The 16697-nt window shown below is 35.1% G+C and overlaps 1 protein-coding gene across 1 annotated transcript in view; it reads left to right on the forward strand.

Moving 5' to 3' along the window:
• MMP16 (matrix metallopeptidase 16) overlaps positions 1–16697 on the forward strand; it is a 293871-nt gene that overhangs the window by 175269 nt on the left and 101905 nt on the right. Inside the window, exon 4 of the mRNA XM_049853564.1 lies at positions 4020–4324. Coding sequence (XP_049709521.1) covers positions 4020–4324 — 305 coding nt within the window. The remainder of the gene's footprint in view (positions 1–4019; positions 4325–16697) is intronic.

A 16697-nucleotide genomic window follows, 5' to 3' on the forward strand; every position in this document is an offset into this window, starting at 1 on the left:
GTGTTTTTTGCCAACTACATTCCCCTCCCCCCGACCAAGCGAGGCATTTTTGTAAGAGCACTATGCTTGTATTTTTTTTACAGCAACATGTGAAAAAAATTGGCATAATGGCACTTATGACAATACCTCAGTGGAGGGGAGGGCACAGTTGGCAAACAAATGTATTTGTGTAAAAATACACTAATGTGGACGAAAGTAAATTATTCTGTTTAATTTTCTCCTGATGGAGTATTAAAATACATTCTGGATATAGATCTGTGTAGAATTCAACTGAATTGTTTATTATTTTATTCTATTATATTCTTAGTGATCATATCTATTCTCCCAATTATTACAGTAAATTCCATTTAGTTGCTAATCCTTTTGCATAAAAAGTTGGGTATGCTGGTCTGTAAAACTGATTTTTGTCTCTCAAATTGACTAAAGTTATTGAGCCATGTCCATAGCAAAATAATTTTGAAATAAGAATTCTGTATCATTTCAGCATCTTAACTAGAGCAAAATACTGTTGAGAATTGTGTAATATTTATGTCCTCCTGAGTAAGTAAATGGAGATTACATGATTTGAAAGGGACAAAACATATTACAAGGCCTTATTTCACATCTTTTATAAATCTGTGCAAATGAGTAGATGTTTGTTGTTTTGACATTTGCACATTAATTTATTTTACAGAACTGATAAGCAAGTTAATTTCTGAAGTACCATTAGTAAAGAAAACACACACATAAACATTTCAGCTGCATTTTGTTAGTAAAGGTCTCTTTCCCTCAAAATGTACTGTTTCTCTAAATGTCAGTTTCTCACACTTTCTTAAATTACCCTAGAAGTGGTATAGTAAACCTACCATCTCACTTATCATTGAGTAATTTGCATATTTCTATTAAGAATTAAAAACAGAACACAAGCCTTTTTGATTTTAATATACAAGACCAAAAATCAAGCTATTAAGGTTTTTTTTTCCTTCTAACTTTCAAGTATTAGAGACAAAACAGCATTCTAACTTTGAAAAAGTTCATCACTCTATCAAAAAATTGAAAAGGATTTGTTATCAAATGAGTTGTTACACATCCAGTGAGAAAACTAGAGAATCCTGACTTTACAGGGTTCGCTTGTAAGTCAGTTAATATACCTCCCTGGCAGTACCAATCATTCTGACAAATAAAGAGATCTGGAAATTTTCACTTCATCAATTTCATTACATAGGATAGGGTAAAACATCATCATTAAAGATAACACTTATCACTGTTTTGGATAAAGTTCCAAAATTAACCAAAATGCAAATTTCAAAGAATCAATGAAATAGTATAACGAAATAGCCTGATAGAGACTTCAAAAAATGAAATTAGCTTTCTTATTAAAATGAGAAATTTGTTCACTTTAACTACTCTATTGAACAAAAAGAGAGGCAAAGTTAAAACATTTGAATTTTAAATTGGCTTTGTTAAATTTTTCAAAACTTAAGCTTCTTGTTTAAGCTTCTTTTTTATCATAAAAGTTCACAACATAAAATTCAGTAAAGTTAATTTTACTCATTTTATAGCATAGTCTTTAGTAGCAAATATACATTAGTCATCTATGTATCATTTATTAGAATTACTGTATCAAGAATAACAACCTTATTTTACTTATTATTCCATGATCTCTTTATGCCCTTTATTATTTCAGTTATTAGTAAATACAAAACCCATTTCTCTATGATACAAAAGTTTCTAAACTCTATTATGTTTGTATCTAGTTCAGAGCTCTACCTTTATGTTTTGAGTATTCTCTACTGTCTTGTATTTATTAATGGCATCATATATATTATGGCTAAGTAATTTTGGAAGCCAATCAGTACATGGCTTTTAAAAACACAGTGATGTGTTTTCAAATCTAACTAGTGTTCCATGTTTATTATTCTGTATTATATTAAACTGCTCCATTTTCTCAGAATTATTATGAATTATGCATACAACATTAATAAGATTTTCATTTATTTTCTCTATTGTAAGATTATCCTTTATTTGAAAACAAGATCAACTTCTACATTACTCATCCAAACCTCCCAATTTCTGTTAACAGTGGCTCAGGTCATTGTTTAAAAATGTGTGACAGCTGGCACTTCTCTGCTCATGATGTCCTAGGTCTTTCCCCTCTCATTTGTGGCCTACCTTATTTGGTCTCCTGCCACCTTTCCGATCTCCTATCTTAGCACTTGCCCTCTCTCTCTGGTCAAACCATACAGGCTGCCTTGCTGTTCTTTGAACATGCCAAGCATGTCTTCATTACCATGCCTTTCACTTGCCATTTCTTTTTCCTAGAATATTCCCTTCCTTTTCCCAACATTTCTTCCTCTTTTCCTTCTCTAAATTCTTCTAAATCTTAATTTCTTTCTTTGTAAAACATGTGTAAATATCCATCTCTTTCAGTTACGTAATAAGATATTGTGACATGTTTGCCTGGCTCATAGTAAGAGTCCAATAAACATCATTATTATTTAAGTATAATTCTTCCTAACATTCATAATTTTGTTGACATAGTTACAATTAGATTACAAATATAATCTGTATATTGTTATTCTACTGGACAATACATCTTAAATGTTTTTCCACGCAGCTAGCTAAATGTCCTTCAAAAGGCAAAGTAATTTTGAGTCCTGTATATCCACTCGATGGCACACAACAACATATGTATTATGGCATGCAGTGAAGACATCATAATCTAACTACAGGTAGTCCCCAATTTACGATGTATTCGAGTTATGACGAACCACACTTGTGACCTTCACTTTTTGTTTTGTTTTGTTTTACATCTTATCGTTAGTAATGTGTACTACATACAGTGTTGCAGAGTGTAATCTGCTGATATTACCATTCTCAGATGTAATGCATCTAACCCCCAAAGACAAATAAAGATCAGATTTATAAAGATACTGATAATAAAAGGCAATAATAATGAAAACTAAAAAAAAAGAGGTATTCTACTTATGTCAGGCCTGACTCATGGAGGAGTAGTCGTTGGGACATAAACCTGTCCTAAGCCAGGGACTACTGTATTTTTCTATTCATTGTAAATAATTTACCTTCTAATTATCTTTTATTATTGCATTGCAATAAATATTTACCTGATATTGTATCCTCTTTTTTATTAAGATTATTTCCTGCATTTAAATTCGTAGATGTAAGATTATTGGTTGAAAGGTGTCTGAAATTTTTTATGACTTTTATGGTATTTACTCATTGCTTTTCACGAGGATGGTATGAATTTATATTACCACAATGTAAAAAATATCTAGTAGTTTCAATTATGTCCTGTTTAGCAAAAAGTAGAAAAAGAACTGGGAAAAGGGAAATATCTGATTAGTGCTGAAAGAATCAAAAACAATATTCATATTTTTTGTTCATTTTTTTATTAATACCAGGGTTAATATACTTGTTAAAGGAAATATCAGCATTACATCGTTATGTTTATATAATTGTTAAGTTTTTGTATTAAACAGCTATTGACTCACAATATTAATGAGAAAATAATAGAACATCAGAAATTATAATTACCAGACTTTTTCTTAAAACTAAGAAATGACTGTGTCTGCTGAATTGATGTTTTTAGATAAAGGAAAGGATGAAGACATTGTTTGGAAATGGCTGTGCATCCAGAATGGTGTGTCTCTAAAAGTAATTATAACCACAAAGAAATTGAGAATTTTATTTCTGCTTGAAACTGCTGTACGTGTTTGCCTTCCTGTTGTGGTCCACAAACAAAGTGGCTGATTGATCTAGTTACCCCACTGTTAAACATTCTGCAGAGAAGCTTTTCTCATTTATAGCCTTGGAAGATGAATACTCTACTGCTGAGCATCAAATAATCACAACATAGTGAAATCTAACCATACAGGCATGATGAATGAATGATCTTTCCTATTTAATTTAAGACTATTTTCCTTAATATTTTATTGAACTGAATATATCAAAATCTGTAATAAATCAGATTAAATATAGCAAAACCATAGTGATTATTCTTTTTTTTTTTTTAATTTCAGTATAAAGAACGTAACTCCAAAAGTAGGTGACCCTGAGACCCGTAAAGCTATTCGCCGTGCCTTTGATGTGTGGCAGAATGTAACTCCTCTGACATTTGAAGAAGTTCCCTACAGTGAATTAGAAAATGGCAAACGTGATGTGGATATAACCATCATTTTTGCATCTGGTTTTCATGGAGACAGTTCTCCCTTTGATGGAGAGGGAGGATTTTTGGCACATGCCTATTTTCCTGGACCAGGAATTGGGGGAGATACTCATTTTGATTCAGATGAGCCATGGACTCTAGGAAATCCGAATCATGATGGTAAGTGCCTTTCACCCCAATATGTATTGTTGTTGGGTGCTCTTGAGTCGGTTCCAACTCATAGCAACCCTATAGGACAGAGTAGAACTGTCCCATAGGGATTCCAAGGAGTGGCTGGTGGATTTGAACTGCCAACCTTTTGGTTAGCAGCCAAGCTCTTAACCACTGTGCCACCAGGGCTCCCCCCTTTTATTTTTAATTTTACAATGTCCTAGCGACTTACTGTCTTACAAACTTAAGATGTCTTGATTCTAAATTTCCTTTTAAAATTATAAAGTAATATGTGAGAATCTTTATAACCTTTTAAGACAGCAATTTCTATGGATCATTAGATAATATACTTTTTCATGTGTTCTTTTGAATGAAGACTAGAACCTTGCCCTGTATTCTAGAAATACTACGAAGGGAGTTTTGTTTTCTATAAAATGTCATGTCTGAAAAGATTTACTGACTCGACGGCAGTGGGTTTTTTTTTTTTGGTTTATTTAAGTCAGGGGGCATACATCAAGCAAATTCTGCTATTTTATCTACACATTATGCCAGTTTTTTCACTTGAGACTTAACCCTCATTGACTTGTGAAGTGACTGCCATCCAAATGCTTTCTGTGTTATTTCCTGTACTATTGTTGTCTTTCTATTCTATACATTTTTGCTCCATTCTCTTTAGTCTCTTACTCATTTTCTTTTTCAGTCACTGGTTTGGCCTCCTAACTTGATTTAACTCTATAGTCTTATTTTTGTATTATGTCTATTTTCCTCAAAAACCAGTTTCTTGTGACTCTATTATAATATACCTCAGTTTTCTAGTCGTTATAATTATCCCCATATGTGAAAATATGTAAAAATTAAAAAAACTCAGTAACTAAAAGAGTAGTTACTTGATATCAAAGATGTGTTTCTTCCTTGATAACAGCCTATATTTCATTTCTATATTTTAAAAAGTTGCACAATTATAGGATCTTAGAGTTACAAAGGTAACTCTCTCCAATTCTTATTATTAAGACTTAAAATTTGTTTTCTTGCCATAGTAAAATATTGTCAAAAACTCAAGGTTGCATTACTTTAATGAATAGTAATCAGGTAATAAAATTCTTAATTCCTTCTTGATTAATTTAAACCCATCATCAAATTAAGCTTTGTTAGTCATTAGAAAGTTTAGTTACCTGTATTAGTATAATAGCCTTGCATTTTAGGATACTCAGAGTTCAGCATGTTTTGGATGGAGTGAATTCAGTTGAGTTAAAATTAAAATAAAGCCAATTTTCAAAGGAAGAAAAAATAATAACTGCTGCCCATGTTTTCCAAAAGAAGGTACAGTATCTAATTGTGAACAAGGTGATCTTTTGAATTGTTAATATGTTCATTATTGTTGTTAATTGCTGTTGAGTCTTGCATGTTATAATATTAAATTATGACTTTATTTTTAAGGGACAGGAACTGGTTGAGGGGACAAAGGGAACCCAAGGTAGAAAGGGGGAGTGTGCTGTTCACGTTGTGGGAATTGCAACTAATGTCAGAAAACAATACGTGTATAAATTTTTGTATGAAAAATTAACTTGAGCGGTGAACTTTTACCTATAGCAGAATTTAAAAAATTAAATAAAATGCAGAAAAAATTAAGAAAAAGAATTGGCTTGGAGACTGACACCAAGTATGTTGGGGGATTTAAGTATCATGGAACAGAAAGCCAGATTCTTTGAAGTCAGACAGACCTATGGTTAAATCCTGGCTCAAAAAGCCCCTCGTGTCTTATGCCTCCTCTTACTGTGTAGCATCTATTACAGGGCTGTGAACACTAAGTAGAAGTACTTTCAGTGAAAGCATGTCTTACCTACGCTGTACCTGAACATCTAATAATAAGATATCTTGCATGTGGCGGTTGACTCATAACGGCCTGATACATAAATCATTTAAAATAAAATGGGTTTATCCCATTTTTATCAAAATCATTCAGGCATTCTAATGAAGTAGTTCAGAATCTTTCAAGTTGATTATTAAGATTATTTTAAATAATGGAAGAAATCTTTACATTCTAAATAATGGAGAAGATCAACAGTTAATGGTAGAATTTTGCTGAGAAAGGTAAAACTGCATTTGGTTCGAGTGGAAAAGCCTTCTTCTAAACTTTTGAACACAGAAAATTACATTTTACTCCAAAAGTATATCTAATTGTTAAGGTTACTTTAAATCCATAGCTTTGAAATTGTGCTGACTTGGCTTTGTGGCCTCATAAATTTAAAATTGCTTTAAAATCCTATGTATAGGAGATGGTCCCTGTCAAACTGCTTATATTTTCTCTTAAAGTATTGAAGTTCTCAATAAAGAACAGTGCACAAATTCTTTAGGTGTATGTATTTTTTAGGTTGGCTGATTTTTTAGATATCAACTAACATGTTTGAAAATAAACAAAAACTTTGAAGAAAAAAATCTAGAGAGCCATTTGAATGAGAATGTCTACAGAGTTGAGTCTGACCAGTGTGATAAATGCTTATAAAAGTGTTCCAAGGAAAGTATATATAAAAAATTTCTGAAATGTAACGTATTAACTAAAGGCATACAATCAAGTATATAGCGTTTTGACTGAAAGTATGCATTAATATATTTTTTTGCCTCTTATACTTTGGAATTATAATATTCTTTACACAGACATGCCATTAAAAACCTAAATAAAACAATTACTCAATTACTTAATATTTGGTTTTTCACTTGGAGGAAAATATGTGTCTATATCCTTTACCAGTCGCATAAGGATATTTTGCTTTGTGAGTGAGCCTAAAGGAAATGACTATGCAAAACAATAGTGTTTCAGAATTGCAGGGGATTAGGGAGATGTTAATTGACTATTGAAGATGAGATACCATAAAGATTTACTGCTTAATTGAAATTCAAACTCTTACCAGCCAAAGCAGGCAGTTAGGGTAGTGTCAGGCTGAAGTACTGATCATTTGTCAAGAGAACAGCCTCTAGCTTTGCTTATGGTCCTGGTGAATGTGGAAAGAATTAATGTATTTGTACATCTTAGATTGTAACTATGTGTAATACTGTCTTTTTGTATTAGACATATATAAGGCAAAATTTTGATATCTTCATTGATAGGCTTTTTTTTTTTTTTTTAATTTAGTCCTCAAATGCCCCTTTGGCTCGGTTACCTGAATTATTTCCTTTCTCTCTTATTCACAGCTCTTGAGCAGCTAGAAAACAGAACAGCTTGGTTATTTAGCAAAAATACAAATGAAAGAGCCTCTTGATAAGAACCCAGCTCATATTCCACAGCATATTGCTCGGTTAATGAAGGCAATTTGAATTCCGTCTACCTCAAGAGATAAACAGTGTCTTAGGCTGCCAGTAACCTTTAATTCATTGTTACCCACTTCCCTATCAATGTGCTTATAGTCATGACACCTTTCGAAAACTCAAGTTAAAACCCATTAAGTGAATTACAGAATAATTAACAATAAATATGTTAAAATAAATAAGTAAATAAACACACACGTGTGCATGCACCTACACACACCAATTGAAATAATGCTTTTTTTTAACAAGACCTTTTGTTTTCACAGCATGCATAGTAATTCAAAATAGAATATCAAGTTTGTTTGTTTGTTTTTAAGATACCAAAAAAAATTTAATATTCACTCCTATGAGATGCTATAAGGCTATTTAAGTGGGTGCTTAGTATTTCTTTTATTTTTTAAAATTTTTATTGTGCTTTAAGTTAAATTTTACAGTTCAAGTCAATCTCTCATGCAAATATTTATATACAACTTGGTATATACTCCCACTTGCTCTCCCTGTAATGTGACAGCACGCTCCTTTCTCCACTCTCTGTTTTCCTGTCCATTCAGCCAGCTTCTGACCCCCTCTGCCCTCTCATCAACTCTCCAGACAGGAGCTGCCCACATAGTCTCATGTGTCTACTTGATCCAAGAAGCTCAATTCACCAATATCATTTCCTATCCCATAGTCCAGTCCAATCCTTGTCTGAAGAGTTGGCTTTGGGAATGGTTCCTGTCTTGAGCTAACAGAAGGTCTGGGGACCATGATCTCTAGGGTCCTTCTATTCTCAGTCAAATCATTAAGTTTGATCTTTTTAGAAGAACTTGAGGTCTGCATCCCACTGTTCTACTGCTCCCTCAGGGGTTCTCTACTGTGCTCCCTGTCAGGGCACTCATGCTTTGTAGCCAGGCACCATCTAGTTCTGGTCTCGGACTGATGTAGTCTCTAGTTTATGTGGCCCTTTCTGACCCTTGGGCTCATAATTACCTTATGTCTTTGGTGTTCTTCATTCTCCTTTGCTCCAGGTGGGTTGAGACCAATTGATGCATCTTAGATGAACGCTTGCTAGCGTTTAAGACCCCGGACACCATTCTCCAAAGTGAGATGCAGAATGCCTTCTTAATAGATTTTATTAAGCCAATTGATTTAAATGTCCCCTAAAACCATCACCCACAAACAGCCGCCCTGCTACGCTGGCCTTCGAAGTGTTCGGTTTATTCAGGAAACATCTTTCCTTTTAGTTTAGTCCAGTTGTGCTGACCTCTCCTGTATTGTGTGTTGTCTTCCCCTTCACCTAAAATAGTTCTTATCTACTATCTAATTAGTGGAAACCCCTCTCCGTCCATCCCTCCCCACTCTCGTAACCATCAAAGAATATTTTCTACTCTGTTTAAACTATTTCTTGAGTTCCTATGATAGTGGTCTCATACAATATTTGTCCTGTTGCAGCTGACTAATTTCACTCAGCATAATGCCTTCTAGATTCCTCCATGTTATGAAATGTTTCACAGATTCATCATTGTTCTTTATTGGTATGTAGCATTCCATTGTGTAAGTATACCATAATTTATCCATTCATCCGTTGATGGGCACCTTGGTTGCTTCCATCTTTTTGCTATTGTAAACAGTGCTGCAATAAACATGGGTGTGCATATATCTGTTTGTGTAAAGGCTCTTATTTCTCTAGGATATATTCCAAGGAGTGGGATTGCTGGTTCGTATGGTAGTTCTATTTCTAGTCTTTTAAGGAAGCGCCAAATCGATTTCCAAAGAGGTTGTACCACTTTACATTCCCACCGCCAGTGTATAAGGGCTCCAGTCTCTCCACAACCTCTCCAATATTTATTATTTTGTGTTTTTTGCATTAATGCCAACCTTGTTGGAGTGAGATGGAATCTCATTGTAGTTTTGATTTGCATTTCTCTAATGGCTAATGATCTTGAGCATTTCCTTGTGTATCTGTTAGCTACCTGAATGTCTTCTTTAGTGAAGTGCCTGTTCATATCCTTGCCCTTTTTTTATTTGGGTTATTTGTCTTTTTGCAGTTGAGTTTTTGCACTTGCGTTGTAGATTTTAGAGATCAGATGCTGATCAGAAATGTCATAGCTAAAAACTTCTTCCTGGTCTGTAAGTAGTCTTTTAACTCTTTTGGTAAAGTCTTTGGATGAGCATAGGTGTTTTATTTTTAGGAGCTCCCAGTTATCTAGTTTCCCTTCTGGTGTTTGTGCATTGTTAGTAATGTTTTGTATACCGTTTATGCCATTTATTAGGGCTCCCAGCATTGTCCCTATTTTTTCTTCAGTGATCTTTATTGTTTTAGATTTTATATTTAGGTCCTTGATCCATTTTGAGCTCATTTTTGCACATGGAGTGAGGTATGGGTCTTGTTTCATTTTCTTGCAGGTGGATATCTAGTTATGCCAGCACCATTAGTTAGAGAGGCTGTCTTTTCCCTGTTTAACTGACTTTGGGCCTTTGTCAAATATCAGCTGCTCATATGTGGATGGATTTATGTCTGGATTCTCAATTCTGTTCCACTTGTCTATGTATCTGTTTTTGCACCAGTACCAGGGTGTTTTGACTATTGTGATGGTATAATAGGTTCTAAAATCATGTAGTGTGAGGCCTCCCACTTTGTTCTTCTTTTTCAGTAATGCTTTACTTATCCAGGGCCTCATTCCCTTCCATATAAAGTTGGTGATTTGTTTCTCTATCTCGTTAAAAAACGTCGTTGGAATTTGGAACAGAATTGCATTGTATGTATATCTCGCTTTTGGTAGAACAGACATTTTTACATGTTAAGTCTTCCTAACCATGAGCAAGGTATGTTCTTCCACTTATGTAGGTCTCTTGGTTTCTTGCAGTAGTATCCTGTAATTTCCTTTGTATAGGTCTTTTATATCTCTGGCAAGATTTATTCCTAAGTATTTTTTCGTCTTGGGGGCTACTGTAAATGGTATTGATTTGGTGATTTCTTCTTCAATTTTTTTTGGTTGGCGTAGAGGAATCCACCTGATTTTTGTATGTTTATCTCGTATCCTGATACTCTGCTGAGCTCTTCTATTACTTTCAGTGATTTTCTTTAGGGTTTTGTGTATAAGATCATGTCATCTACAAATAGAGATTCTTTTACTTCTTTCTTACCAATCTGGATGCCCTTTATTTCTTTATCTAGCCTAACTGCTGTGACTGGGACCTCCCAGCACAATGTTGAATAAGAGTGGTGATAAAGGGCATCCTCGTCTGGTTCCCGATCTCAAGGGGAATGCTTTCAGACTTTCGCCGTTTAGGATGTTATTGGCTGTTGGCTTTGTATAAATGCCCTTTATTATATTCCTTCTATTCCTATTTTGATGAGAGTTTTTTCTCATGAATGGGTGCTGAACTTTGTCAAATAGCTTTTCTGCATCAATTGATAAGATCATGTGGTTCTTATCTTTTATTTATATGATAAAACCAAAACCCAGTGCCCCTGAGTTGATTCCAACTCATAGCAACCCTATAGGACGTAGTAGAACTGCCCCATAGAGTTTCCAAGGAGCACCTGGCAGATTCGAACTGCCAACCCTTTGGTTAGCAGCCGTAGCACTTAACCACTACGCCACCAGGGTTTCCATTTATATGATGGATTACATTAATTGTTTTTCTAATGTTGAGCCATCCCTGCATACCTGGTATGAATCCCATTTGGTCATGGTGAATTATTTTTTTGATGTGTTGTTGAATTCTATTGGCTAGAGTTTTGTTGAAGATTTTTGCATCTAAATTCATGAAGGATATAGGTCTGTAATTTTTTTGTGTGTGTTTGTGGTGTCTTTACTTGGTTTTGGTATCAGGGATATTCTGGCTTCATAGGATGAGTTTGGGAGTATTCCGTCCTTTTCTATGCTCTGAAATACCTTTAGTAGTAGTGGTGTTAGCACTTCTCTGAAAGATGGGTAGAACCCTTTAGTGAAGCCCTCCGGGCCAGGGCTTTTTTTTTTCTTGAGAGTTTTTTGATTACCTTTTCAACTTCTTCTTTTGTTATGGGTTTATTTAGTTGTTCTACCTCTGTTTGTACTAGTTTAGGTAAGTGGTGTGTTTCTAGGAATTCATCCATTTTTTCTAGGTTTTCAAATTTGTTAGAGTACAATTTTTCATAGTAATCTGATATGATTCTTTTAATTTCAGTTGGGTCTGTTGTAATATCGCCCATCTCATTTCATATTCAGGTAATTTGCTTCCTCTCCTGTATTTCTTTTGTTGGTTTGGCCAGTGGTTTATCAATTTTGTTAATTTTTTAAAGAACCAGCTTTTGATTTTGTTAACTCTTTCAATTTTTTTTCTGTTCTTTATTTCATTTAATTCTGCTCTAATTTTTATTATTTGTTGTCTTCTGGTGCCTGGCAGGTTTTTTTTTTTTGTGTGTGTGTGTCACTCTCTATTTTTTTTTTTTTTTTTTGTGTTCAAGTCGTAGGGCTAATTCTTTGATTTTTGCCCTTTCTTCTTTTTGTATGTGTACATTTATTGATATAAATTGACCTCTGAGCACCGCTTTCGCTATGTCCCAGAGGTTCTGATAGGAAGTGTTTTTATTCTCTTTGGATTCTATGAATTTCTTTATTCCATCCTTGATGTCTTCTATGACCCAGTTCTTGAGCAGAGTATTGTTCAGTTTCCAAGTGTTTGATTTCTTTTCCCTGCTTTTTAGTTATTCATTTTTACTTTTATGGCCTTATACTCAGAGAAAATGCTTTGTGATATGTCAATGTTTTGGAATCTGCTAAGGCTTGAGTTATGACCTAATATGTGGTCTATTCTAGAGAGTGTTCCATGTGTGTTGGAAAAGAAAGTATACTTCACAGCTGTTGGGTGGAGTATTCTGTGTATGTCTATGAGGTCAAGTTGGTTGATTGTGGCATTTAGATCTTCCATGTCTTTACTGAGCTTCATTCTAGATGTTCTGTCTTTCACCAAAAGTGGTGTGTTGAAGTCTCCTAGTATAACTGTGGAGCTGTCTATCTCACTTTCCAGTGCTGTTAGAGTTCATTTTATGTATCTTGCAGCCCTGTCATTGGGCGCATGAATATTTAATATGGTTATATCCTTCTGGTATATTGTCCTTTTAATCATTGTATAGTGTTGTTCCTTCTCCATTAAGATGGATTTAACTTTAAAGTCTATTTTGTCAGAAATTAATATTGCCACTCCTGCTCCTTTTTGATTGATTTTTGTTTGCTTGATATTTTTTTTTCCATCCTTTGAGTTTTAGTTTGTTTGCATCTCTAAGTCTAAGGTGTGTCCCTGGTAGGCAGCATATAGACGGGTTGTGTTTTTTTATCCATTCTGCCACTCTCTGTCTCTTTATTAGTGCATTTAGTCCATTTACATTCAGTGTAATTATGTGTAGGTTTACTGCTGTCATTTTGATGTCTTTTTTTGTGTGTTGTTTACAGTTTCTTTTTCCCACTTAATTTTTTATGCTGCATAGTTTGTCTTTATATATTGCCTTTTCCTCTTGCTGTTGTTGATTTTATTTCTGCCGAGTCTTTATTTTTTTCTTGTATTTTATTTTGATGAGTCAGATTGTTGGTCTCCTTTGCGGTCACCTTAATATTTACCCCTATTTTTCTAAGCTTAAACCTAACTTTTATTTCTTTATATCACCTTGTCTTCCTCTCCATATAAAGACCTATGACTACATTTCTTAGTCCCTCTTTATTGTTTTAATGTTGTCTTCTACATAATGACATCACTCTTTCCCTGTTTTGAGCATTTTTTATCTTGATTTGTTTTTGTGATTTCTCTTTCTGAGTTGACATCTGATTTCTCTGCCCAGTGTTCTAGTCTTGGGTTGATATTTGATATTATTGATTTTCTAACCAGAGTACACCCTTTAGTATTTCTTGTAGTTTTGGTTTGGTTTTTACGAATTCCCTAAACTTCTGTTTATCTGGAAATGTCCGAGTATTGCCTTCACGTTTGAGAGATAGTTTTGCTGGATATATGATTCTTGGCTGGCAGTTTTTTTTCCTTCATTGCTTTATGTAAGTCATCCCTTTGTTTTCTTGCCTGCCTGGCTTCTGCCGAGTAGTTCGAACTTATTCTTATTGACTCTGCTTTGTAGGTGACTTTTCGTTTATCCCTAGCTGCTCTTAAAATTCTCTCTTTATCTTTGGTTTTGCCAAGTTTGTTTATAATGTATCTTGATGACTTTCTTTTAAAATCTACCTTATGTGGAGTTCCATGAGCATCTTGGATAGATATCTGCTCATCTTTCAGGATATAAGGGAAGCTTTCTGGCAACAAATCTTCAACAATTCTGTCTGTATTTTCTGTTATTCCTCCCTGCTCTGGTACTCCAATCATTCATAGGTTATTTCTCTTGATAGAGTCCCACATGATTCTTAGGACTTCTTCATTTTTTTTAATTATTTTATCTGATTTTTCTTCAAATATATTGGTGCCAAGTGCTTTATCTTCAGACTCACCAATTCTGTCTTCCACTTGCTCAATGCTGCTCCTCTGACTTTATATTGAGTTGTCTAATTCTGTAATTTTATTGTTAATCTTCTGAATTTCCGATTGCTATCTCTCTATGGATTTTTGCAGCTTATTAAATTTTTCATTATGTTCTTGAATAATCTTTTTTAACTTTTTCAACTGCTTTATCTTGTGTGTTCCTTGGCTTGTTCTGTGTATTGCCTGATCTCCTTCCTGGTCTTGTTCCTGAAGTCTTGAAGATCTCTGTATATTAATCTTTTGTAATCTGCATCTGGTAATTCCTGGGGGGGCACCTTCATCCAGGAGATCCCTTGATTCTTTGTTTTGAGAGCTTGTTGAAGTGATCATGGCCTGCTTCTTTATGTGATTTGATATTGACTGTTGTCTCCAAGCCATCTATAAGTTGTTGTATTGGTTTATTTAATGTTTGCTTACTGTTTCCTAGCTTCTTTCTTTGTTTTGTTTTGATATGCCCAGATAGGCTGCTTGACTGAGCTACCTTATTTTTGCCTTTGAAGCTCTAACTCCCTGTCTCCAGACGGCTAAAGCTGTTATCAGGTATATCAGCCTAGGAGTCCATTCACTTTTCTTATATGAATTCAGCTCAGGTGTCCAGGTAGTTGGTCATCAAGTGAGTGGTACAGGCTCTGTCCTACAGTCTTAGAGGGGCAGGGATGATTGGTGCAGGTACCAGTAGCTGGTTGCAGCAGGGGGGTCACACTCTGAACAAGGCAGGGGGCTGACAAGCACCCCGAGTGTCTATGACAAAAGCACATCCCTGTTCCCTAGAGTGCATAGGTGGGTGGGTTCTGCAGATGGACCATGGGCATCCAGTGCTTTTGGTTGTAAGGGCTGGGAGGTACCAGTTATCCTTGGACCCCTTTTGCACGTGGCTGGGCAACTTGAGTACTGCTACCAGTCTTTAGGCCCCTGATGTGGATAGGTGAGGACCCTGTTTAATAGGTAAAGCGATGTTAAACATCAAACACCCATTTCTTCACCGCACAGCTGAAACAGTTGCAGTCTGCCAACAAGGGCCAATTCTACTGAAATAGGTCCATGCAGTGGGGAAAGGTCTTCAAAGTCTACGGACCATTCATGCTTGGACAGGAGCCACTTCTGTCCTGAGCTCCCCAGGTTAGTGGAGCTTGCAGATTATCTTTTCCCCCAATTGTGAATTTATTCCTTCTCCAAGGCTGGGGGAATGGCTCAGGATGTGCAGCAGGGCCTAGGGGAATCGACAGCCACTGAAGCAGGCTTGAGGGCGGGGGGCATGGTAAAATATATGGGAGTACTTAGCTTTTGCCGAGAGCGCCATTCTTCTCTGGGTCTGGAGGTGTGAGTAGGCTGCATGGCTGGCTGCTTCTCCCTGAGGAAACTGTAGCCAAATGCTTGTACCGGCCCACTGCAGCCTCTCCCAGGAATGGTGCTTTCAGGCTCCCAGCGATTCAGGTCCAGAAACTCCTTTCTGCTTCTAAACTGTCTCTTCCTCCCCCTGCCACTCAGTTCATTTTCTAACTTTGCCTTTGATGTTCAGGGCTCCTAGCTTGTAATAAATATACTCGTTTCACTTGTTTTTTTGGGTCTTTGTTGTAATAGACAAGCATCTGTCTATTCCACCATCTTGGCCTCGCCTCTTGATTGTTGTTTTTTAAAGCCAGTAAGTTTTGGGGAGATTGGTGATGCAGCATAAGATAACTAATACTACTGTGTACAAAAGCAAAGTATGGTTCTTAAAAAATCATAGAAAAAATTCAAGACAAAGAACTATAGCAAAAAATTTTGAGGGGAAAAGATAAAGAAAAGTTGGGGAATGTATTCAAAAGACCAGTTGAAATATGGATGAATTTTCTAATTTTCGTAAAATTGCATTCATTCACTTAATGATGAATAGTTAAAAAGGGATTGTTATTAACTTTGATTCTTCTACTTACATCAGGAAATAAAGAAGAGGTTAGAAAAATGGTCATATTCCTTGCTTTTCCCATATTTTGAGGGAAGAAAGTCAATTAATATGTGGACAAAGAATGGAAAAATTACCTAAATGTACATAGATGCATTTTTTCACAAAAGGATTTTACTAGAGCCTTATACTAAAGGTTAGGAAATACTTATGTATGAATTACTATGAGCTTAAAGAGAATGACCTAAGGGAAATATGTAGAATATAGAAATGGCTACATATATGATTAAGGAATGTTTAGTAATGGGGTTCTCTGAGAATAAGTGCTATGGCTATGATATCATAAGTAACTTGAAGGAGAGAGTGGATTGTGAAACACCTGAATTTTTAAGGCCACTAAACTCACTCGAAAAGAAAAACTGCAGAGGTAAATGTGAAAAGCTATAAGGGGAATCCACGGAGGTATGACTGAGCATAAAAATGGAAAATGTGTTTATTGTGAGATGTGTAGGAAATTATCTACAGAAAAATAATCTAAATGAGACACAAAAATATTAGGATCTGAACAATCAACTGTAACTGAAGAACTTAGTTTGTCCCAAATTAGCCTAGAGATAATTAGGAAAAAACTATTATTTCATATAAATGTATGTATATATATATGTGTGTGTGTGCGTGTGTGTGTGTGTGTGCATACACTTAGAATTTAAA

Source organism: Elephas maximus, chromosome 15 (assembly GCF_024166365.1).
Source record: "Elephas maximus indicus isolate mEleMax1 chromosome 15, mEleMax1 primary haplotype, whole genome shotgun sequence".
Lineage (NCBI taxonomy): Eukaryota > Metazoa > Chordata > Mammalia > Proboscidea > Elephantidae > Elephas > Elephas maximus.